Genomic DNA, 21,134 nt, shown 5'->3' with positions numbered 1-21,134 from the left:
ACTGGCGCATGGCCAGTCACGTCGCGGCAGCGCGCGTTTCTAATAGCGCTCGCAGTCTTTTTGAAATATCAAAAAGGAATTCTTTTTGAGTTTATTTCAAACAAATTACGTGAATTCATAAAGAATTTGAAAAAGTGAATCCTTTTTGATTTCATAACGATTTATCTGTACTATCTGGGTCCCACATCTGTGAACCTAACACCCCCACCACCACTTAAAAAAAGTTTGGGTATACGGCATAATTTAGTGCTAAATTGCTAATTTATTGCTCTATTCCCGAATTTATTGCTCGTAAGTACCCATTCGCAGGAATTTAATATCAAAAGTGGAGGTGCTGCCTTCACGTTACGCTAGCACCCCCACTTCTCCGAAAAACACGTATAAAGTACCGTAAACAAAAACACAAGTATACCATATTTTTTGCTAATTTTTTGCTCTAAAATAGTGCAAAGAAATACCAAAAATATTGAATATTTATAAATGTTCCGATACCGGCTACTGTAATAAAGTAACCGCATAACAGCAAAATGACCGAAAATAGAAAGTTAAAACCGTATAAGTTTAACATTAAACTGTTTCTCTAACCAAACACATTACTTTAGAATTTATTGCTCTTTGTTAAAATTAACAAAGTTAACCAAGAGTGTGGTCACGATAAGAGTAAAGTATAATGTTAAAAAAATTATTTGCCGTGTTGATTTTGGTATTAAATTGATTTTATAATTTATTGCTCTCAAAATATGTAGTCTGAAATTTATTGCTCGTTGTTTAACTCATCAAATTCGACCAACAGTGCGGCGGTGCTAGGTTCACGACAAAAGTAAAGTATTTAAAAAATTATTTGCTGTGTTAATTTTGGTACTAAATTGATTATATAATTCATTGCTTTCTCAAAATATAAAGTCTGAAATTTAGTGCTCATTGTTGAATTTAACAAATTCCAATGGTGGAATTTGTTAAGTTAAACGAGGAGCAATAAATTTCAGACTTCATATTTTAAGAGCAATAATTATATAATAAATTTAGTATCAAAATCAATACAGCAAATAATTTTTTAAACATACTTTATTTGCCGGCAGCACGGCGCAAAACTACGCTCAACGACACGATAATATAAATTGGCACGGAACACTACCCCGTGTCTTTTGATAAAAGGATGTTTTTTAAACGTAAGATATGTACCTATATGTTTTTCAAATATTAAAAAAATCTTTTAAATGTAAAACAATTATGTTTTTAAATCTTAAATTTAAATTAACGTTTTTCGAACAAATCTTTTGTCAAATGTCAAAAAACATGTTTAAAAAAATGTTCTTTTTTTTTCACTAGTGTCTCCGCCAATTTATATCATATTGCAGCATTGTTGGGCGAGCCTTGTACCGTGCTATCGGTGAAGATGATGTCCCGCGGATATTGTAATTTTGCTCTTTGCCAGGGGTTTGCTTATATTAACGCTACTAAAATTTTCTTATGAATTGGCCTCCGTTATGCACTGCCTAGTGATGTATGTCGTTACAAACGAGTACGGAAAGATACGCAATTCTTTCTTAAATTAATGTTAAGTAAACGTTAAATATTTTTTCAAATTATTATTGCAAATAAATTAATAAATAATAATAATGTATAAAATATAAATATTAAATTAATGTTGTATAAATGTTAAATAAATGTTTTTTAAAATTTTTATTGCAAATGAAAAATTCATATAATATAAATATTAAATTAATATTAAATAAATGCTAATAAATACTTTTTCAAATAATTATTACAAATAAATAATTAATGTAAAAGAAATATTAAATTAATATATTAAATATAAATGTTAAATAAATGTTTTTTCAAATTAATTATTGCAAACGAATAATTAATGAGTTAAACAGTGAGTTAATGAGTTAATGAGTGAATTAATGAACTTGAAAACTGTTTAGACAATTTTTTACTTAAAATATATTATTTTAGGTCAAAAAATTTACATCTTATTATTATTTTTACTTATTAACAAAAATATTTATATATACATATATAAACTATCAAATTAAATTTATTTTTGTATTAATAAACTGCATAGATACTAAACTGGTATAAACGTTTTTGAAAGGCGCACCATAAGGCGCACCATAGTTAGTTTGAAAATGGCGGACGGTGCCCAAACTCCAAAACTCTGACTCAAAGGAACTCTAGTCATTACCATAACACCTGTTGTAGTAAATGTCATACTAATACGATGATTCGTTGAGAAAGAGCTTTTTCATCTGTCCTCTGTATTCCAAAAAAGAGATTTTTACTTGTATATATATATGCATTTTGTTTCTACAAAAAGGAAATTGAACTGTGAAGCGAAGAAATCTCAAAGACCTTAAAATTGACGATAGAAGAATCAAAGAGGTTAATTCGCAGTTCCTTTCAATTGTCGGTGTTAAACAAAAAGAAACGGTATGTTATGTGTCTATTGGGACAAGATATCCAAGAAAGAAGAAGCTAAGAAGAATTTTCTAGATTAGTGTTAGAGTGATCAGCATTGTAAACAAATTGGTTATTATACAAGTTATTTATATTTTCTCATTATATTCTCTTCTTCACAATGTTTATTTGTAGCAATTAATTATTCTAAATTTAATATACTACTTCAGCATCAATTTTAAATTTAACCATGTTAATAAATATCTATTTTCTAGAATATCTATCTTCTACAATTACAAGAAACGTACAACGTGATGGAGGATTCTACGAAATCTGAGGATACTGAACTTAGCAATACAACTCCTGCATGTTCCCAAGTGAATCAAACATGTTCCGATACAAAGTCTTTAGTAGATAGCAAGAATACACAGGCTCGAGTTGTCCGTGGTACTAAAAAGTTCAAAATTGACAACGATCCTAGTAACGTCGAGAAAAAGGGTATGTTGACATATAATTACATAATAAATATTTTAACTGTTGATATATAATATTAAAATTAAACAATAAAACTTTTTCGTTTAAACGTAGATGCAAAAGAGGAAGAAACAGCAGAAGTTAAAGTAAAATCTCTCAAACGTTCCTGTGAATTATGGTCTATGGAGGATAAGAATACCTTTTTTAAAGCTCTTAACGAATATGGCAAAGATTTTGATGCGCTGCAAAGCTACTTTCTAAGTCAAGGCAAAAAGCGAGGTCTCTCGGACGTCATGATAAAAAACAAAGAGCAAATTCGACATTTTTATTACAGAACGTGGCTGAAGATATCGAAACATCTTAAATTTTCAGAAGGTTGTTAAAATATTTGTATTAACATTTATATTAATATAAATACATTATGACTCTATACGGAACATAATATAATTCTTTTATATTTAGATGTTAAAAAAACATCCCAGGAATTATATGGACTAATAAATTATGGTGAACTCAGAAGAAAATTACCTCGTATTCATGAGAAAGTTCACTTGAGATTGAACGAATTGGTATATTGGGGATCTACACAAGTCAGGCTTAGAGGAAAAACCATGAGAATTAAAACACCAATATGTAGAGCGCTTAGAAAGTTAAACCAGTTAGAAGGTACCTTAAATTTTTAATATATTTAAGAAATAACAAATAATATGTACTGCGTTACATTAATTGTAATACAGAATATTTGAAGATAGAATTAATTTTTTTTAAATATATCTACATCTTGATGAATTAAAAAAAAATAGTTCCATATATTTATATACCATAATATACCTGTGGTGTATACACAGTCTTATTATTTGCGATAGATAGTCACATGTAAGAAGTATTGACACATTTTTTTTGATAAAAATCAATTAATACCGAACTTTAGAATCTGCATGTTTTATTTCAGATTGGCAGGAAGAAATTAAATTACCGTCTAGGATAACGATAGAATTGCGACCGCGTAACAACATGGCATGGTGGCAAGTACAAGCAGCGTCCATGAATCCAAGAGTTCGTACGTTGCTCCCCATACAGAGACGCCTCTCGAGTTTATTAATATTTTTGCAACAGCGATGGCGGCTCGCAAAATATACCACGGTATTCTTATATCTACTTAATTGCAACATTTTTGGCTCTTCCTCATGTCGTCATTGTATATATTTTCTTCTCATTCGTTATCGTGTATATTTTCAACTGTATAATACATATCGGAATTTTTGTTGATTTGGATATTTTATAGTAATTTTTAAATATTATTTATAGTGTCCCACTATGGAGAATCTTGTTGCTAACGATGTAAAAGATACTTGTTTATTACGAGTTGCTCCACCAGAAGGATGCAAAATCGCTTTACCAATGGTTAATCTCGGAGAATATCTAACTAGCAATAGCGTTAACTTGAATTCGTACGAAAAGCGTCTTGGTCTGAAGAGCTCAAGAGAAGACTTGTTGGGATCTGTCCAATATTTAAAAGGAGTAGGAAAAAAAGGCATTAAGCGATATAAATCGGATAAAAAGGTCGTCAACCGCACTGATGAAAATTGTACGATGCCAGATATCAGTAGCGACATGGATCTCTTAGAAACAGGAAGTGGTATATCTGAAAAAACAGCAATAATAAATAATACAGAAAAACCATCACCAGAATGTCATTCAGAACTCAATAGATTTCCTGGTAGAGAGACTATCGATAGAATTCGAAAGGGTTGGAACGTTGAAGAAGCAAATACGATTACTGTAGGCGATCTTTTCCTAATGGTGCGCGACATTACACGTATTACTATGTATATATAGAATATACACATTACGTTTAATCTTATTAGCCATCGAAACAAGTAAAATCACAATTTGCTTATACATTTATATCTCATTAGAGATATCTTACTAGAGATATCTTCTAATTTTCTAAGTTTAACAGTTTGGTCGTGAATCAAAGATTGTACTTGAATACTGGTGGGATTGGTTACCTAATGAACAATATACAACTGATTCAGCATCATCGGGCATCATGCGTGACAACAATTTATGTTTGGTTTTACAAAAGTTATTGTCATTAGCCAAACATAATTATGGTACAAATAAGGTAAGACGTGACAAAATCTTGCTAATTTTGATGTAGAGAACTCAGTTGCATTTTGAGACAAGTCAGTTTTTTCTAACGCTATAAAATATCTCGATTTAGGTGTACGATAACACATCAGGAAGTAACGAAACAATAATCTCGTCTCGAGTTCCATCTATTAAAGAATCTACATTCAGAAGGCCTCTTATCCCACAAACGTATCACAAGATTGGTACACCTGACGCATTTAAGACACAACTTGATGTAAGTTTTGTTTCATTTTTTTTCCACTACAATAAGTACGAAAATTAAATTATGCTTTATAAAATATATCTGATATTGATGTTACGGTGAAAATCTACTACTTACAGAAGTTTAAAACACGCTTTTGTAAACGAGGTAGAACAGTAAGACAGAAAAGTCTTGTTATACAAAGGGTATTGCCTATTGTATCTGCGCCGAATATGTCATCAGAAAATTTGACAACTGACGCTAGTAAGATCGTCAGTGGATCTTCATTATGTCAAATGCAAACTGATAAAACAACGATAAATGCGAACGAAGCTCAAGACAAAACTTTCTTAGACGTTTTAGAGACTAGCGGAGAGGCAAAGAACTCCAATTCAATTATTACTAGTGCTACTCAAATTCTTAAAGAAGGCGAACATCAATGGTTAAATAGCGAGGTAATTAACACAATCAGTATAAATATACGCAATATATATTTTTTGTGTGAAAAATTGATGCCGATAAAACGAATTGAATTTTAGGTTGCAGATTTTTCATTGAGCAGTTTCTTAGGACAGCTTGAATCGCCTATGAAAGGCTCACAAAGAAGTCAAGCGGGTGAACAGATTATGGAAGATACTCGTCCGTCTTCCGATGTAAATATAAATATATGTATAAATAATCTCACAAGGCTTACATGATTAGAAATCAATAAATAAAAAATAGAAGACATAATAGGATGTTTGTGTCGTCATCTTTAATTAAATTAATACTTGACGTTTTGGTCTGTCATCAGACCATCTTTGGTGTGATTTATTTTTTATCTTTTGATTATCGGCGTTTTGTGTTTTCTTAATTTATCACTGAAGATGTGGTCTAATGACAGACCGAAACGTATGTCAAGTATTAATTTAATTAAAGATTACGACATAAACATCCTGTTGTGTGATTTCTCCGTGCTCTCTGTTTTATTTAAATATATAGAATTATGTTAAATATTATTTTGTCATATTTTATACACTTTATTAGAGCCTGTTCTATGATGATATTTCAGGTTGTGTCGCATATGCAATGCCTCATGGGGGAAAACAGTGTGGACTACATGGCAAAATTTGCAAATCTTGCATCGCAAATAGCTTCCGATGAAAATAAAAAATAGGTAAATCGCGAGAAAGTATTAATAGAATTAAATAATTTATATATTTCCATATTTGTGATATATACGAACGATCGGCCGTCCTTGATTTTTCTAATACAACTCGATGAACATATATTCATTTATCTGTATTTATTACGTTTTTGCAAACACGCATACAATTGTAAAAATGATAACAAATTTGAAACTCAACTGTATACATAGTACATATATAGCATAATATTGTAAATACGCAAGATACACGATAAATACGATAGATAAACGAATAGTATAACACCACTGCTTCCGCTCTACCGTTATATCTCGTTGGTTCCTTTTCCTGAAAAGAAACCGCCGTACATTATCTTGGCGATAACAATCATCGACACGTATCACCATAAAAACCGGTCTGTATAATTGTTTTATATCAATGTTTTCTTTATGTCGACATTACCTCCTAATCTTTAATTATTTGAGAAAAGAATGAGGAAAGAAAAACTACAATGAGATAACAATAATTATTAATAACACAGAACGTGTACGACACCATACAAATGATAGACGCATAAATTCTTGCTGAATTTCACGCTATTATTTTTTACGAAGTATAATTAAGTAAAGAGAGATTTTCTAGACCGGAGAACAAGTTTTATTAAAAAGAGACGACGTGTATATATCTAATACATTTTTCTGTTTTTCTTTTTATGTTGTGCTTCTTAAGCACATCGGATCTATGAAAGTATATTTCGGACCCCACGTCTCTTATATTTACGTTGATACTATATTATTATTACTAACGTCGCGTATACTTTAATGAGTTGATAATGAGTGGAACGTCCCCGCCGCAAAAGACGTCCGTGTTCTTGGAAGCGGAGCCTACGGCCTTTTCCCTGGCGAGTTGCGAAATATACATCAAAATGATTCATAGCGCTTACGTCTGCACGACTACTACCACACGCATCCACCTAGGATTCGTGTTAACTACAGGTGTAATTATCCGTAGACGTAAGCAACGTGTTCTCTCGTGGATATCTTTCCTCCAAGCCGATCGATTATACAGCCAAGCTGGATATTTCCAATTAATCGTACGTAATCATCCCGATTAAATAAAATAATGAGTTTTTCCTCGTTAATAGTCTCGCTTGATATGTGTACGATGCGTCTGGAAGTATGAGCAGCTTGTCGATCCAAAGATCATAAAAGAAATAAAGAATTGTATTTCATTAAATAAATTAAAGGAATGTAATAATAATAATAATAATAAATAATGTAATAATAAAAGAGATGTAAGGAATTGTATTTGATGAAATAATAATAAAAGTAATATAATGATAAAAGAAATATAAGAAATTATATTCAATTTATATTAATAATACAAGAAAATTTCTATCAAATTTTCATTCTCAGTTGGCGTAACTTTTTGATATTATTATTTTTTGTAGGAATAACATTGACGCGTGTACTTGGCACCTTGTTTACCTTTTCTTTTAAAGATAAGTTTTTATAGATTAATAACATCATGAAATTACTTGTCGATCACTTTACGTCGCAGTTGTATATATAGATACTCAACGATATATGATATGCTGCAGAGAACAATATGTGAGAACGTCCATCGGTCACAACTTTACCGGGCATTCGCGTATTTTCGTAAAACTTATGTTGTGTTACGAATTACGTAGCGCTGGTCGCCTTGCAAAAAATCGTAAATCAACAGTGCGAAGAAACAAATATACTACGTCGCAAGGAAGATCGCGGCTGTACCGACGTGTACATATATTCCACAGCGTGTGTGCATCACCACGTACTATAAATAAACTCTGGCATAGGCGTCTACTGCGAGATATATACAAAATACGTATATTATTGTTTCCAAATTTCATATTACCGTCTCGCTTATTCGCGCTCCATTTAAATTTTAAATCACTTCCTTGATACATATATGTCTAAAAAATGTCTTAAAGATGTCTTTACCAACGTCTTTCAGACATGCGTGCTGTCTGGGTAGTCAAATTTAAAACGATTTGCCTCGACCGAAACATTCTTTTTAGCCGAAATTTTATCTCTCGCAAGTAAGCGACGTATTTCAACACATTTTGTCTTCAATTTGATTTAATCGATCGATCGAATGAAATAACAGCGTGAAAAAAAGAGCGCGGCTCGCTTTCGAAAAGATTGACGCCAATGAGACGTAAGTAATCATTGCGTCAGCTATCGCGCCTCGACGCGCGCGGCGGTGGTGATTGGCCGCGGCTGCGGAGCGGGAAATCCCCGTTGAAACCTGCTCCGCGACCGCGGCCGTCCCGCTGCAGTCTCGCACACGTCTTCTTCGTCATTCCCCGTCGAGCCGAATTAAGACCTCGTGTTCAGTCGTATGAGAGAAACGCACAGTGGAACGTCGTCGTCTGTATATATATATATATATCGATATCGAGATAACGAGTGCTACGCGTCAACGTACACAACGATATACCGTATTTTTAATCGAATTACCGAATAAAATTAATTTTTAAATTGATTCTCGAGACGATATGATTTCTTTACGCGCAATGTCGGCACGTTTCTCGTGAATTGCCGCGCGCTCGGTTTCCGCATGTGCAATTTATCGCCGCTACGCAAGTACATTTTCATAATAAAGCGAGCGACAGTTCTTTGCTGGCATTGTTGTATGAGGAAATTATAAGGTGAGAGCGCCGGTGTCGTTATCGCAAAAATGGACTCGTTTAATAGCTACGATAATAGGAACCTGTCGGAGGTGAGTTTAATAAGAATGCAATTTGGCGTCTCGTGTATTTTTCTAAAAGCGAGCGCCACGAACCGCTCGCGTGATCGCGCGCCGTCTCTTCTCTCTCTTCTCCGTTTCGCTTGCTTTTTTCTCCTCGCATTTCTTTTATCGCGTTTATCCGCCGTTTATTATTCGTAATAGTTCTCCATATTATCTTCTTTGATATTATCTGTTTAGGACTTGAATTTACACTGTAAAACTTATCGCTAACAAAGTAGACAAAATATAGATACGGTTCGCTTGGGTTAAAAGGATTGCAATTTTTCGGCAGAATTATCCGGATAATCTGAATCTTCTCAGACAGCACGCATGTCGGGACATAAAACGTCTTAAAGATGTCTTTAAGACGTCTCACGTCCCGATTTTTTGACATGCATGCTGTCTGGGTTAATTAACATCCGTTGAATCCGCGAATTCCAAGCCATTATAATATGGATCTTTTGTTTACTATCATTTAAAAGAATAACCGATTGTGTATACACCTAAACCTAAATCGAACATCTTGTATATTATGCAAAAAGATCGCTTTATGCGTTTTACAATCATAGACAAAAATAAATACAACATATACTGAGAGAAAGAACAAGGAAAAGGAATTATCAACCAATTTATGTGTACATACGATAGGCAGCTTCTTTTGGCTATGACCATATATTTTGCGTGGTACAAAACTCTCTCTTTCTCTCGGAATCAGTGTCGAGACAGCAGTTAAATAAGTTTCAGCTAATAAACTTAGCAATTAGCAGTTTTGTTTCTAGTCTGCTTCTCGCACCGGATAGATCCAATTCAAACAAACAAATTCACAGACTGGAGTAGATTTGATTCTTCATATATTACCCAGTGAACACAATGTCCCAAATCGGGACATAAGACGTCTTAAAGACGTCATGTGTCCCCGATTTGCGACATGGGTGTTGTCTGGATAATAAAATCAACTTCCCGGTAAATCCAGATACCTGAACTTGAGCAAGCAGACCGTTCGACAAATTAATTATCGAGATATTTGATTATTATTAGAGTCAAATCATATTTATACTATTTACAGCCCTAATCTCGAATGTCGGCGAATCGCAATCGCTTTCGCTTTCTCAATTCCAAGTGTACATAAATCGTAATATATTAGACGTCTCGTGAATACACCATCCGTTGAATTTGTAATTTAGAAAAATTCAATTTCCTATTTGTCTAAGAATTGTCAGTCTGTTGACACACAGATAACGCGGGACAGATAATAGATACTAATTTTTCGATTTCAATTTTCTTTTGAGTTTCTCCTTTTTTTTAGATATAGAGACGGAGCGGCGCGCTCCGCTCATGTTAAATCGTGATATTAAATTTTAAATCCTGTGATTGCAGATGTATCCGTCGTTTATTAATTTACACGAAGATGAGAATGACCATCACTTGCTCTTGGATATGGATTCTTTCGACCAGGTCGTCAAACAAAGCAATTTCTTAGCGAGCCGCGGTTGCGAACCAGTCAAGAAGAAATGTTCGCTCGGTAATGCATAAAAAAGAAGTAGAAGAAAAATATCAATTTTTATTAAAAAAGAGGATTCGCGAGTTGCGAAATTATAGGGCGAAACTATCTATCTTAAGTTTTCTTTTTATTTTGTCATCGCTGAATCGACGTGTTCGAATCATCTTCTTTTGTTGGTTTTTCCATATGATTAACTGCATTTTGATCGATGCTTTTTACTAAATAAGCTTCTTTTGAATTTTAATTACGGTGTGAGCAAGGTCAGTGTTTTTACCTGTTATATTGATTCCTCACGCACGTCACTTTTGAATTATGATATATTATTATCTTGCATAAAACCGAGAACTAAATCACAATCCATTCATATCTTCGAAGAGATATTTAAAAATTTATATAAAAATTGACTTCTCAAGAGAAAGGTGCATAAAAGTTAAAAGACATAATTTTACATGAAATCGTTTCACTTTAATGCTACTTGGCGTCGCAACCGTATACCCCTTGCAATAATTCATCCTCTTTTTTCTTGTCTTCACATTTCAAATCAAAACTAAAAATAGAGGATGTAACTATATAGGTGACAAATCAAATAAACATTTTTTTTAGTTACTTCTTGATCAGCTTCTATTCGAACCTCGAGAAGACGCATATATGTTCACTTTTTTTCTAGACATTTTAGACACCCCAAAATTATTTTATACAGTTCATAGCACATATATAAATCTACTCTTTTTTTTCATGAATAAAAAGAATTAATATTTCACTTACAATTAGAGATAAAAATTTTCCTATTATTATTGATGTTTATTTTCAATCATCCTCCGTTTTAATTTCGATCTATTTCGATTAAAAACTAAAGATAAATTTGGGATATTCGAATATTTGTTTCGCATTTTTTTTCCAAGTTTGTATATATTTTACCTGTCTCGTTATTGCATTTCGAGGCAAAACATTTCACGATAGAGATGGAATATCATAAAGAACTTGTATTTTTGTCACTGTAAGAAAGCAATAACTGTTAACTCTTATTTTGTCACATATAAGCAACAAATCTGGCAAATTATTAAGAAAAAAAGAAGTAAGTTAGACGATTAATCCATTATCTTTTCCATTTTCTTGCTTGCTTATAGTGACTTACGAAGATTCGAGTCTGCTACTCACTACTGGTCTGCGATTGCCGACGTAGCAATAGTCAGCTGGTGGGGGTTTCCCGGGACTGTTTAACATTGACGTGTTGCATCGATTTATGGGAAACCGCACCGGCTTTAGCATTTAATCGTTCGATCGATCTAAAACAAACGTTTTGCATTTGAAACGTATTTATGCGAGTTTAAACGTGCAAACAGCAGGATTGAAACAGGAATTGCCTGCAGATCTGATCTTTAAATGTCCTTTCGATGAAGGTGATGAGAGCGAGCAGGAGGTCGACGGCACAGGGTGGTCCGACAAACCTATCAGAAGCTGGTGTCAGGAGGAAACAATAAATTGGCTTATGTCAGCCGCATCATACTTAGGTCAACCTTACAGTTCTATTCAGCACAGTCTCGCCGTGCCTGGGAAAGAGATCATCGCTTTTACACGGCAAGATTTCATCAACCAGGATCCTGTGTACGGCAACCGATTGTACGATCTTCTTCACTCGCAACGTATATCAAACCTCTGTACGTATTCACGTTATTAACGTAATATATTTATAGATGTGGAGAAATGGCCGAAAATTCTGAAACTCAATTTAACGACAGGTTCTTCGACAAATATCAAATTGTTTTTGTAATTTTACGATACACTCGATAGCTTAATTCGCGATATCAATGGTAGATACCCGGAACTTAATGGTAAATAAATACTACGATGCAAAATAATGACGTAAAATGATTGTTGAACGTTGCAAGCCTAAAGGACCAATTTTTTGTACAGTGCCATCATTTGATACCATTCAGCTGCAATCGGAGGATGAGTACGCGCGAGTCAATTCTAGCAACATATCCGGTAAATATTTCTGGTAATTACATAGAATAACTAACACAGCTCGGACTACTTTGATCTTGACATATGTTGTCAAGGTCACCCTCCTGAGTGACCTTCAGAAGTTTTTAGCCGGCGGTCGTTTTTTATTAAAAAGTTAACAATTAACAGTTTAACAATAAAAGTTTGAAAAATATAGCAATTATTAAGTATTGAGAGGCATAAACGACTAATATTATGTATTTTTTTTTTTTTAAGCAGAGAATACTTTATTTCGCGAGAAAGTCGCTGCTTTATCAAAACACAACTTTTAAAGCAGTAAATTGTTGATAATTTGAAGTCTTTTTGTTAATGCAGAGAATACTTTTTTTCGCGAGAAAGTCGCTGCTTTACCAAAACACAACATTTAAAGCAGTAAATTGTTGATAAATTGTATATTGAATATATGTGAGTATTGGAAGGCATAAATGACTAATATATAGAGGTGGTATTAAACAAGATAAGTTAGTCGATTATCTGTGTGAATATTTGTGGCGATATACAATAAACGAGCTCGTAAAGCACGCCACGAACCCGTGACAACTTGTCTCGCGTGAAAAGTGTAAACACAGAACATAAACACAGTAAAGGAATTGATGCTTTCTTTCGTATTATGCGTAGACTGTATTTACTGTAAAATTAATACACACAATAAACACTGATTAATTGGGCACATTGTTTCGCGTGGAAAGTGTATGCGTGAACTATTTCATATTAGACATATATATTAGTCATTTATGTCTTCCAATACTCAAAATAGCTGCTATATTTTCCAAACTTTTTTTTGTTAATAACTTTTTAACGAATAACGACCGCCGGCTAAAAACTTCTGTAGGTCACTCAGGAGGGTGACCTTGACAATATATGTCAAGGTCAAAGTAATCCGAGCTGTGTTGGTTATTCTATATAATTACCATATTTCTTAATAACCATCCAGCTTTAAAAAAAATAATAAAAACTTTACAAGATGACTGATCCATTCTTTTATAATTGTCTCGCTTTTTTCAGATGCGGAATCAGATAATAGCATCGAAATTGCAACTAAGAGATTGCCTGGCAGACCAAGGGTACTGAAGACGAAAAAGAATCGTAAGTATACAACTGCGTAATATTTTTCGATGTATAAATCGAGAAAAATGCACGTAAAAGTATGTTCATCGAATTATACGATTTAACTGCACTTATAGCCGCCAGTCAAGGAAAATTGTGGGAATTTATTCGAGATTTACTACGTAACAGAGAAACATGCCCGAGTTTAATCTGCTGGGAAGACTACTCGCAAGCCAAATTTCGCTTCGTAAAGAGCGACGAGGTAGCAAAACGATGGGGTTCACGGAAAGGAAATACGAAAATGACTTATGAAAAGCTTAGTAGAGCTATGAGGTAACAACAATAATAATAAAATTTTCAATATGCTGAGAAATGATTTAAATACATATTCATTAGTTACTTTAAAAAAATGTTACTTTTTAGGTATTATTACAAAAGCAAAATATTTCTACCAGTACTTGGTAGAAGATTGGTGTATCAGTTTGGACCAAATGCGAAAGGATGGCAAACGGATAACCCAAATTTCCGACACTGAAATGATATTGTCGAAAAAGAACGAGTTTATAATATGACCGAGTGTGCAAAGTCGATAAATTGTGAAATCAAATATTTCGCGTTTTTCGATATTAGAAAAGTAATCACTGTTAATATTCATTCTTTATATGTTCGTTGAATACGTTATTAATAATATAATTGTTTAAATATCGTCGACATGTAGCTATGTTTCTCGCACAACCAAAGACAACAATATAATAGAACAGATCTTTCAAAAAGAGGAATGAAATTTGAAGTTAAAAAGATATAGAAACATTCGTTTTTCCTTTCTTGTGTCTTTGGTCTCTATATCTCTGACATAAATATTTTATATTCCTATATCTTCATATCTTTGCAAAAACTAATACAATAATCACGATTATAAATTTAAGAATGTAATTGAAAAAGTACATAAAGAGTACATTTGAAAGATGCGACTATGAACAGACAAGTAGTTTTAAAAGCAGAATCGTGAAGAAACGATCTTTTTGTAAAAAAAAAAAAAAAAAACCAAGAAAGGAAAGTCGTATTTTTCATAAGAGAACCATTCCTTCTTTGTTGTACTGATTGTCGTTTGTATATATTTGCTATTTATACATAAGAAATAAAGCACTTGATTATCATTATTAACATTCTTATGCATCTAACAACTTTTAGAAGTAGCTTAACAAAATTAGGTATCTAATTTCATTGTCATTTCATTTATATATATAAAATTTATATTAAATGTTACTTGTAAAAACGACAGTCTTTACGTATTATATAAATAAAATTATTTTTCTTCTATGAAGCTTATTTTCGCCTTTTTTTCGATGCTGATGACACATTTGACATCATCTTCCTCTTTCCAGGCTACAAAAAGGTATCACACGTCAAAATTTCACGTACTGAAAACCATGCGTACAACAACAGTGTACTTTATAAGATTTAAATAATATAATTAAATTATATACCTTAATTTGCGAGTTTAAATCTTCTCCAGTTATTCTGGTCTTTTTTTTAAGTGTATTATCTGTGTCCTGACCAATATGCGGGAAGACAAAATTTCTTGCACTTGCCGCATGAGAGGCAGAATCACCTTGCTTTGCCAATGAAGCTATCCTCGCCAACGACTCTTCCCCTCGAGATAAGAGCGAGCGTCTTTTTATAACATTCTGTAAAATACACAATCACACGTAACAAGCATAAATGGAGCAGTTTTTTTCTTATGAAATGTGACAATATATGTCGTATCTTCATTAATTAATTGGTTAATTAGTAAATTGATGATCTTACATATATTGTCTGAGATTTCTTTCCAATATTTGGTCCATTCAAGAGATCTGTTATATTCCGTGGCATAATTGGTTCCATATTCTCGGGAGGTTCTACTTTATCGAAAGAAGTATCTTGTTTTTGTGACTCATTATCCTTGATTTTCTTAACTGCTTCCAGTCCGAGTTTAAAAATTTGACTGTCGCATAACTCATCCTCGATTTCATTATTTAAGGATTTCTATAAATACATAAGATATATTTATATAAGCATATTCTTTAAATGTTATGCGATCATTATTACACATAATAACTTTGTACCATTCTTTCCTCAAGAAATTTGTCCCTTTCGTGTCTGAGTTTACTCCACTTTGCCTCTTCCTCATCTTCTTGCACGTCTACCCAGCCATCGTTTTCATCAGATATTTGTGGCATCTCTATGTTACTTCCTAATTTATCTAGTAAAAAGATTACGGTGTTATAAAGTTGTACACATATTGGAACATCGTATATCAAATATTTTGGAAATTTAAATCTTGTAAGAGCTGAGAAAGTTGAAAGAGAAAATGTTTTCTGATAATCAATCATCTGTCATATTAAAAAAATTGTAATAGTCATTCAATCAGTAGGAGAAAAAAATCGTGTGACTCTCATACCTATATTTCTCCATTTGAATTTACGCTCACGTCCCGATCCATCGGTATGTAAATCGCCATCTTCAAATAATAACTCTTTCAGGTATCTAACTTCCCTTTTATCTTCATCCAGCATTTGTTTCATATGAATCTTTTCCAATTGATCCTTCACCTCGTGTTCGTCTAAGTGTTCATCGTCAGCTTCCTCAAATTCTAACTTATCCAAGTCCTTCTCATCCTCATCGGCGGAATCCCAATCGCTTTCACTTAACTCTGCCTCTTCTTCCAGAAAACTAGCTGCAACTTTTTTTATATCCTTTACTGGTACAACTGTTACTTCATTTTCCTCGGAATCATAATCAACGTATTGTTCCTCTGCCTCTTCATTATCCACATCATCGTTTTCTTCGTCGGAGAATTGAGAACTCTCCTCTTCCGAATCGGACAAGTTGAATCTTCTGGCCAGACGTTTCTTGGATTTTACAAACGAATCTTCATCATCCTCATCGTCCGAGGAAGCAACTCTTAATTTTAACTTCGAATCCATTGCGTTAACTTTATTTATCCCTTTTCCGTAATTTACAGAATTGGAATCTTCATCTAAGATCAATCTTATATCTTGAAGCATTTTGTCATTTTCTTTTAGATTTTTCGATTGTTTAACGTCGACTAATTTCACGTTAGAATTTCCAGGACATGATTCGGATTCACTTGGACATAACTGCGATACTTCAGTGATATTGGATTGCGAAGGTATACCTAAATCAATTTTTTGCGTAGATTCAAATTTGCCCGAACATAATCGCATAAGATATTCATCATCAATAGTTTCTCCAATATCATCGAACAATTTCTTTTTTAAAATAGTTTTATTTCTATTGTATATATGTTCAGAAGATTCGTCACACTGTGTGCTTTCTATGGAGAAGAATTCATGTTTATCAACTAGACATTGTGTCGCTTCCGATAAATCTTTCTTATTAGAATCTAAGGTGGTATTCAATATGCTTAATTGCGTTATAGGAGAAACCAAATCGAGCATACTTGTTTTCGTCGAAGGTGTCTTACATATCTGGCTCCTCGTAGCAACTTCTGCATATTGCTGACAAGCAGGCATATTGCTTTCATTTTCACTTATCCAATCATTATCTTCGCAATGTGCTTTAGATGCACCTATGTCTGCCACTATATTTAACTGACTGTTATCATTTCGTAAGTAACTTGGATTTGTAATGTTTGAATCATCTTGAAGCTCTTCTGTTAACTGTCTCGTTTTTCTATCATTTTTATCTGTGGCAATCCCTAAGCTTTTACAAACATCAACGTTGCTATCATTTTTGAAGTTAGATTTATTTCTATTCTCCATATTTGCATCTAAACTTTCTTCTTTTTCTTCTAAGAAAGGTTCTTCATTCTCGTCTTCATCTTCACCATCATCATCGTCGTCATCTTCTTCTTCTTCTTCTTCTTCTTGATCGATTTCTACCTCACTTACATCGTCGTCCATGTATTCTTTTCTATATTTAAAACTTTTGGACTGTTTACTATGTTTTACATGATCCGTATCATCCTCAATGCATGTCTCTTCTGTACTTGAATCCTCATTGTCTGTAACTTCAGCTTCATCATCTGCAAATAGGCATTTACTCCTTTTCTTCTCCTTAATGCAAATGTCATTCTCCTCGAGTTCACTTTCCTCACTGCCACTCGATTCAAAAACCAATTCCGCTTTGTCTTGTTCATCTGAATCATAATCACGTTCTTCTTCATCCCATTCTTCCTTCTCCTGCGCTTGCAGCTCCATTTCTTTCTGTTTCCATTCTTTGTTACGCTTTAAAGTCATTTGTAATTTCAGATCTTCCTTTAAACGCATTAATTTGGATCCGGGCTTATTCAATTCAGGATTATCGGTGCTAGTAGGCACTTTATACGGGAGTACTTCTTTAATTGGAACAGAACCATTCTGCGTATCTTGTAAGTGTATTACAGTCACTTCAGGATTATTATCATTCTTTTTTGTGTTGGCGTGTTTGCAGAAAAATCTATCTAATAAAGTATTTACACCTTTTACATTTGGTTTTGCATCGCCTGTTAGATCAATAATCATACCTGGCGACCCTCTTAATGTGACTTTCGAATTGGATACTAACGCCGATAATTTTTTTCTATTTAGTAAAGTCTCATCTGCAAATTCTGGCAGAGGCAAACCTTGTACGTGACCATCAAACTTTTCACATTCATTTGTCGAAGAATTAAGTTGAATTTCTGATTGATCATCACTAATTATAGTATGAGATGGTATTGCTACATTATTTGTTTCAGAACATTCATCTTCTTTTTCATTATTTTTATCCTGTGTTATGATGCAATCATTGGGATTTGAACATATAACGTTATCCAATATATCATTATCACTTTGAAATGTTTCAGTTACTTCCTTACTATTTATCCCGTTAGACATTTCTGATATTTCCATTGCTTCTATAACCTGATTTTTATTTTTTTCATTAATTACTTCAGAATCATCTTGATGCACTTTTGATATTTCATGTGTGTGATCCTCTGTTGTAGTACATTTTTCCTTGTTCAAAGAGGTAATAACAGTTTCAACGGTTTCTTCTGTTTCTTTTTGTGCATTGAGATTTATTTCAGAAACGTCATTTGACTCATTTTCAAAAGATGTATCAAATAATTTTCTTGGTAAACTAAGCTTCGAAAGATTTTGATTACATTCATCTGTTATCTGTCGTAACAATGTATCAGATTCATCACCTGAATTACTGTTATCTGTTAAGAATAACTTTACAGCTTGATGATCTACTTCGCAAAGATCTTTTTCTAGTACTTTGCATCTGGGTACATTAAGGTCTAAGCGATCTTCTTGTACAATCTCTTTCTCATTATCTTGAGAATCTTGAGTGCTTGTTCCAATCCTTTCAGGATCTTGAATACATATATGATCGATATCTATCGAAGGTAGCTTCTCTCTCTCGTTGGTAATGAAAGATTTTTTCATATCTTTGCTAACAAAAGACATGGATTGTTGCATATCATCTTCCGAATCTGAGGATTTGTAAAAAAGTTCTGCTTCTTTTTCCTTTTCTGCAAGGGCCCGACTGTACAAAATCATATGTAATTTTGTAAAATCTATATACATATATCAACTTATCTATAATTTATCTATAATCTATGTATACAAATGCTTACCTTACTATCGCAGATGACATCTTAAGTTTTGCAGCTGTTGAAGGTGCTTTTGGAAGAGCAGCTGATATTTTTTTTCTGTTCAAGAATTCTTGTAATGTACGCTGTTTTGGCCTATGATATGGTAAAGAAACTTCTGTCTCTCTTAATAAACGTTGGGTTTCGCTATGTATTTGACGCATTGCCTCATCTTTGGAAGCTCTTATGGAGCCCTATATTATAAAATAAAAATATTGCCATTAGTAAAAAAGATTTTATCTTCTAATAAATGCTAATATAAATGCAATAGCAGCTATATTATTGCAACTCAAGATTTGTGATTATGATAGCTATCATAATTGAATTTTTATAAGTTATCAAAATGATTACAGCATAGATGAACTGATAGGAAGTTAAAAAATATATTTCTAAGAGCTATAAATACCTTTCTCTTTTTAACCAATTTTTTCTTAGCATCCTTACTTTCTGATGTTTCCTCAGGTGTGACAGAAGTGTCGTTTTCTGTTTCATTTTGCTTCTCTTCCTCTGATTCAGAATCTATTAAACCCCGATAGCTTTCAGCCTGTAACAAAGATATATTTTAAATACTTTGTATATATACTTTGTATGTCTTATATATTACTTTAAAATTATAACAATAATGACAATGCTTATTATATGTAATATGGTTACTTACAGTAGTGCTTATAGTTTCGTGAACCATTTGAGAAAAGTTGTTACCCTCGCTTGTTTGTGTATCTTCTTCAGATTCACTGTCTATTATTCTCCTTCTATTTTTTGAATTGTTCGGTTCTGCAACTTGCGAATATTCAGGCGATCCAGACCGATATTCATCTTCATCAATAGAATCTTTGTTTAATGTTTCATAAAAATTCGTTTCTTCAGAATCACTGTCCGCAAGACTTAAAGCTCTCTTCAAAATCTTTTTAACAGTGTTACTATTATTATCTGTATCGCAGGATTTTTTATCATCAATTTGTAATTCGTTTTTCTTACTGGATTCATTCAGATTGATTCCATCGCTTGGATAAATTTCGTCAACCACGATATTGGAAGCTTCATTTTCCAACTTCTCCTGGTTATAACAGCTCTCTTCATTTGATGGCATAAACATGTCACAAACGACATCTCCTAAGCTTTTTTCAATATTTTCCTCACGTTCTTGACCATGTGCTTGTTCGTCATTGAGCTTTTGAATATTTTTAGAGATATCCGATTCATCATGATCTTTCCCATTAAAATCTTCCTTGCTTGAATAAGCATCTGTGAGATCAGTAACCACTGGAGGAGGTACGATACATGCCATTATCGAAAACGTGTGAGATTTTAGTTTCTTTTAGTGAAACCAAAACAGGAATTATATGTAGCAAAATATAGAATCCACATATGTGGTTTCTTTTTTTAAACGCACAGAACAGAATACAGAATATGAAGGAATACAGTGAATACACTACGTGCAACCACTCTGTTCAGTAACTTGTTTCAGCAGTTTCAGCACAGCTGACATCGTGTATTTACTATTTACGCGCCCAAACTGATCCGAGGATATTGGGAAATATATGATGAACTTGGCGCATGCGCAGCAAGCACTAAAGCAGGGCACACACACTTTTCATAAAACGTAACAGTAAGGTATCGACATTCGTATGTATTTGACCGGAAATGAATGTCCGGGAAAGAATCTACCATATGAAATCGTTTGTATTTCGTATGAAGACTTTTGAAGTGCAATTGAAAAGGTTTGTGAGTCATTCGTTTAATTGTAATTAATTAATTATTTTTACACCATGCATTTAGCCGAAATAGATAAATTAATAAAAGTTTTTATACGGAATTGTTTGTATTTTG

General features: G+C 33.1%; 3 protein-coding genes and 1 long non-coding RNA gene across 10 annotated transcripts; 2 read left to right on the top strand and 2 right to left on the bottom strand.

Annotated features, from left to right (window-relative positions):
• Positions 1-2,186: 2,186 nt before the first annotated feature.
• Crm (cramped chromatin regulator) lies at positions 2,187-6,645 on the top strand. 4 transcript variants are annotated; one of them, XM_071792332.1, is made up of 11 exons: positions 2,187-2,385; positions 2,676-2,898; positions 2,989-3,249; positions 3,337-3,540; positions 3,827-4,017; positions 4,183-4,677; positions 4,838-5,002; positions 5,102-5,245; positions 5,353-5,667; positions 5,752-5,865; positions 6,264-6,645. In XM_071792332.1, the coding sequence occupies exons 2-11, from the start codon at positions 2,715-2,717 to the stop codon at positions 6,366-6,368; spliced, it is 2,178 nt and encodes a 725-aa protein (XP_071648433.1). In that variant the 5' UTR covers positions 2,187-2,385; positions 2,676-2,714; the 3' UTR covers positions 6,369-6,645. The 4 variants fall into 4 exon arrangements, with proteins under 4 accessions (XP_071648433.1, XP_071648430.1, XP_071648431.1 ...); XM_071792329.1 differs by having other exon boundaries at positions 2,187-2,433; XM_071792330.1 differs by having other exon boundaries at positions 2,187-2,532.
• On the top strand, positions 6,410-14,712 carry LOC139821344 (ETS-related transcription factor Elf-5). Of its 3 annotated transcripts, none has more exons than XM_071792334.1 (7): positions 6,439-7,429; positions 10,486-10,630; positions 12,010-12,267; positions 12,524-12,595; positions 13,619-13,699; positions 13,798-13,993; positions 14,084-14,712. In XM_071792334.1, exons 1-7 carry the CDS (start codon positions 7,169-7,171, stop codon positions 14,193-14,195), a joined length of 1,125 nt encoding a protein of 374 aa, XP_071648435.1. In that variant the 5' UTR covers positions 6,439-7,168; the 3' UTR covers positions 14,196-14,712. The 3 variants fall into 3 exon arrangements, 2 of the variants coding, with proteins under 2 accessions (XP_071648435.1, XP_071648436.1); XM_071792335.1 differs by lacking the exon at positions 6,439-7,429 and adding an exon at positions 8,670-9,099; XR_011734245.1 differs by lacking the exon at positions 14,084-14,712 and having other exon boundaries at positions 6,410-7,429; positions 12,524-12,608; positions 13,798-13,839.
• LOC139821346 (uncharacterized) lies at positions 6,483-8,445 on the bottom strand. Its single transcript, XR_011734250.1, has 2 exons — positions 7,824-8,445; positions 6,483-7,522 (listed from the first exon to the last, which is right to left on the bottom strand). It is a non-coding gene; the product is annotated as an uncharacterized lncRNA (long non-coding RNA).
• Positions 14,690-20,838, bottom strand: LOC139821342 (uncharacterized). Of its 2 annotated transcripts, XM_071792328.1 has the most exons (9): positions 20,283-20,417; positions 19,963-20,208; positions 19,711-19,848; positions 19,290-19,498; positions 16,104-19,198; positions 15,769-15,905; positions 15,470-15,688; positions 15,148-15,348; positions 14,690-15,046 (listed from the first exon to the last, which is right to left on the bottom strand). In XM_071792328.1, the coding sequence occupies exons 1-9, from the start codon at positions 20,289-20,291 to the stop codon at positions 14,987-14,989; spliced, it is 4,314 nt and encodes a 1,437-aa protein (XP_071648429.1). In that variant the 5' UTR covers positions 20,292-20,417; the 3' UTR covers positions 14,690-14,986. The 2 variants fall into 2 exon arrangements, with proteins under 2 accessions (XP_071648429.1, XP_071648428.1); XM_071792327.1 differs by having other exon boundaries at positions 19,963-20,838.
• Positions 20,839-21,134: the final 296 nt, after the last annotated feature.

The sequence above is a fragment of the Temnothorax longispinosus genome, chromosome 11 (assembly GCF_030848805.1).
Source record: "Temnothorax longispinosus isolate EJ_2023e chromosome 11, Tlon_JGU_v1, whole genome shotgun sequence".
NCBI lineage: Eukaryota > Metazoa > Arthropoda > Insecta > Hymenoptera > Formicidae > Temnothorax > Temnothorax longispinosus.
This window is presented reverse-complemented; position numbering and strand designations above follow the sequence as displayed.

Bases quoted from the DNA above. Each gene is read 5' to 3' on its own strand.
- Crm (XM_071792332.1), top strand. From the start codon at position 2,715: ATGGAGGATTCTACGAAATCTGAGGATACTGAACTTAGCAATACAACT. The intron at 3,250-3,336 runs GTTGTTAAAATA...TTTTATATTTAG, and splicing joins ACATCTTAAATTTTCAGAAG to ATGTTAAAAAAACATCCCAG. The intron at 4,678-4,837 runs GTGCGCGACATT...TAAGTTTAACAG, and splicing joins TAGGCGATCTTTTCCTAATG to TTTGGTCGTGAATCAAAGAT.
- LOC139821344 (XM_071792334.1), top strand. From the start codon at position 7,169: ATGAGTGGAACGTCCCCGCCGCAAAAGACGTCCGTGTTCTTGGAAGCG. The intron at 7,430-10,485 runs GTACGTAATCAT...CTGTGATTGCAG, and splicing joins CTGGATATTTCCAATTAATC to ATGTATCCGTCGTTTATTAA. The intron at 13,994-14,083 runs GTAACAACAATA...GTTACTTTTTAG, and splicing joins AAGCTTAGTAGAGCTATGAG to GTATTATTACAAAAGCAAAA.
- LOC139821342 (XM_071792327.1), bottom strand. From the start codon at position 20,592: ATGGCATGTATCGTACCTCCTCCAGTGGTTACTGATCTCACAGATGCT. The intron at 15,906-16,103 runs GTATGAGAGTCA...TCTTTTTACTAG, and splicing joins ATTCAAATGGAGAAATATAG to ATAAATTAGGAAGTAACATA. The intron at 15,349-15,469 runs GTAAGATCATCA...TGTATTTTACAG, and splicing joins AGAAATCTCAGACAATATAT to AATGTTATAAAAAGACGCTC.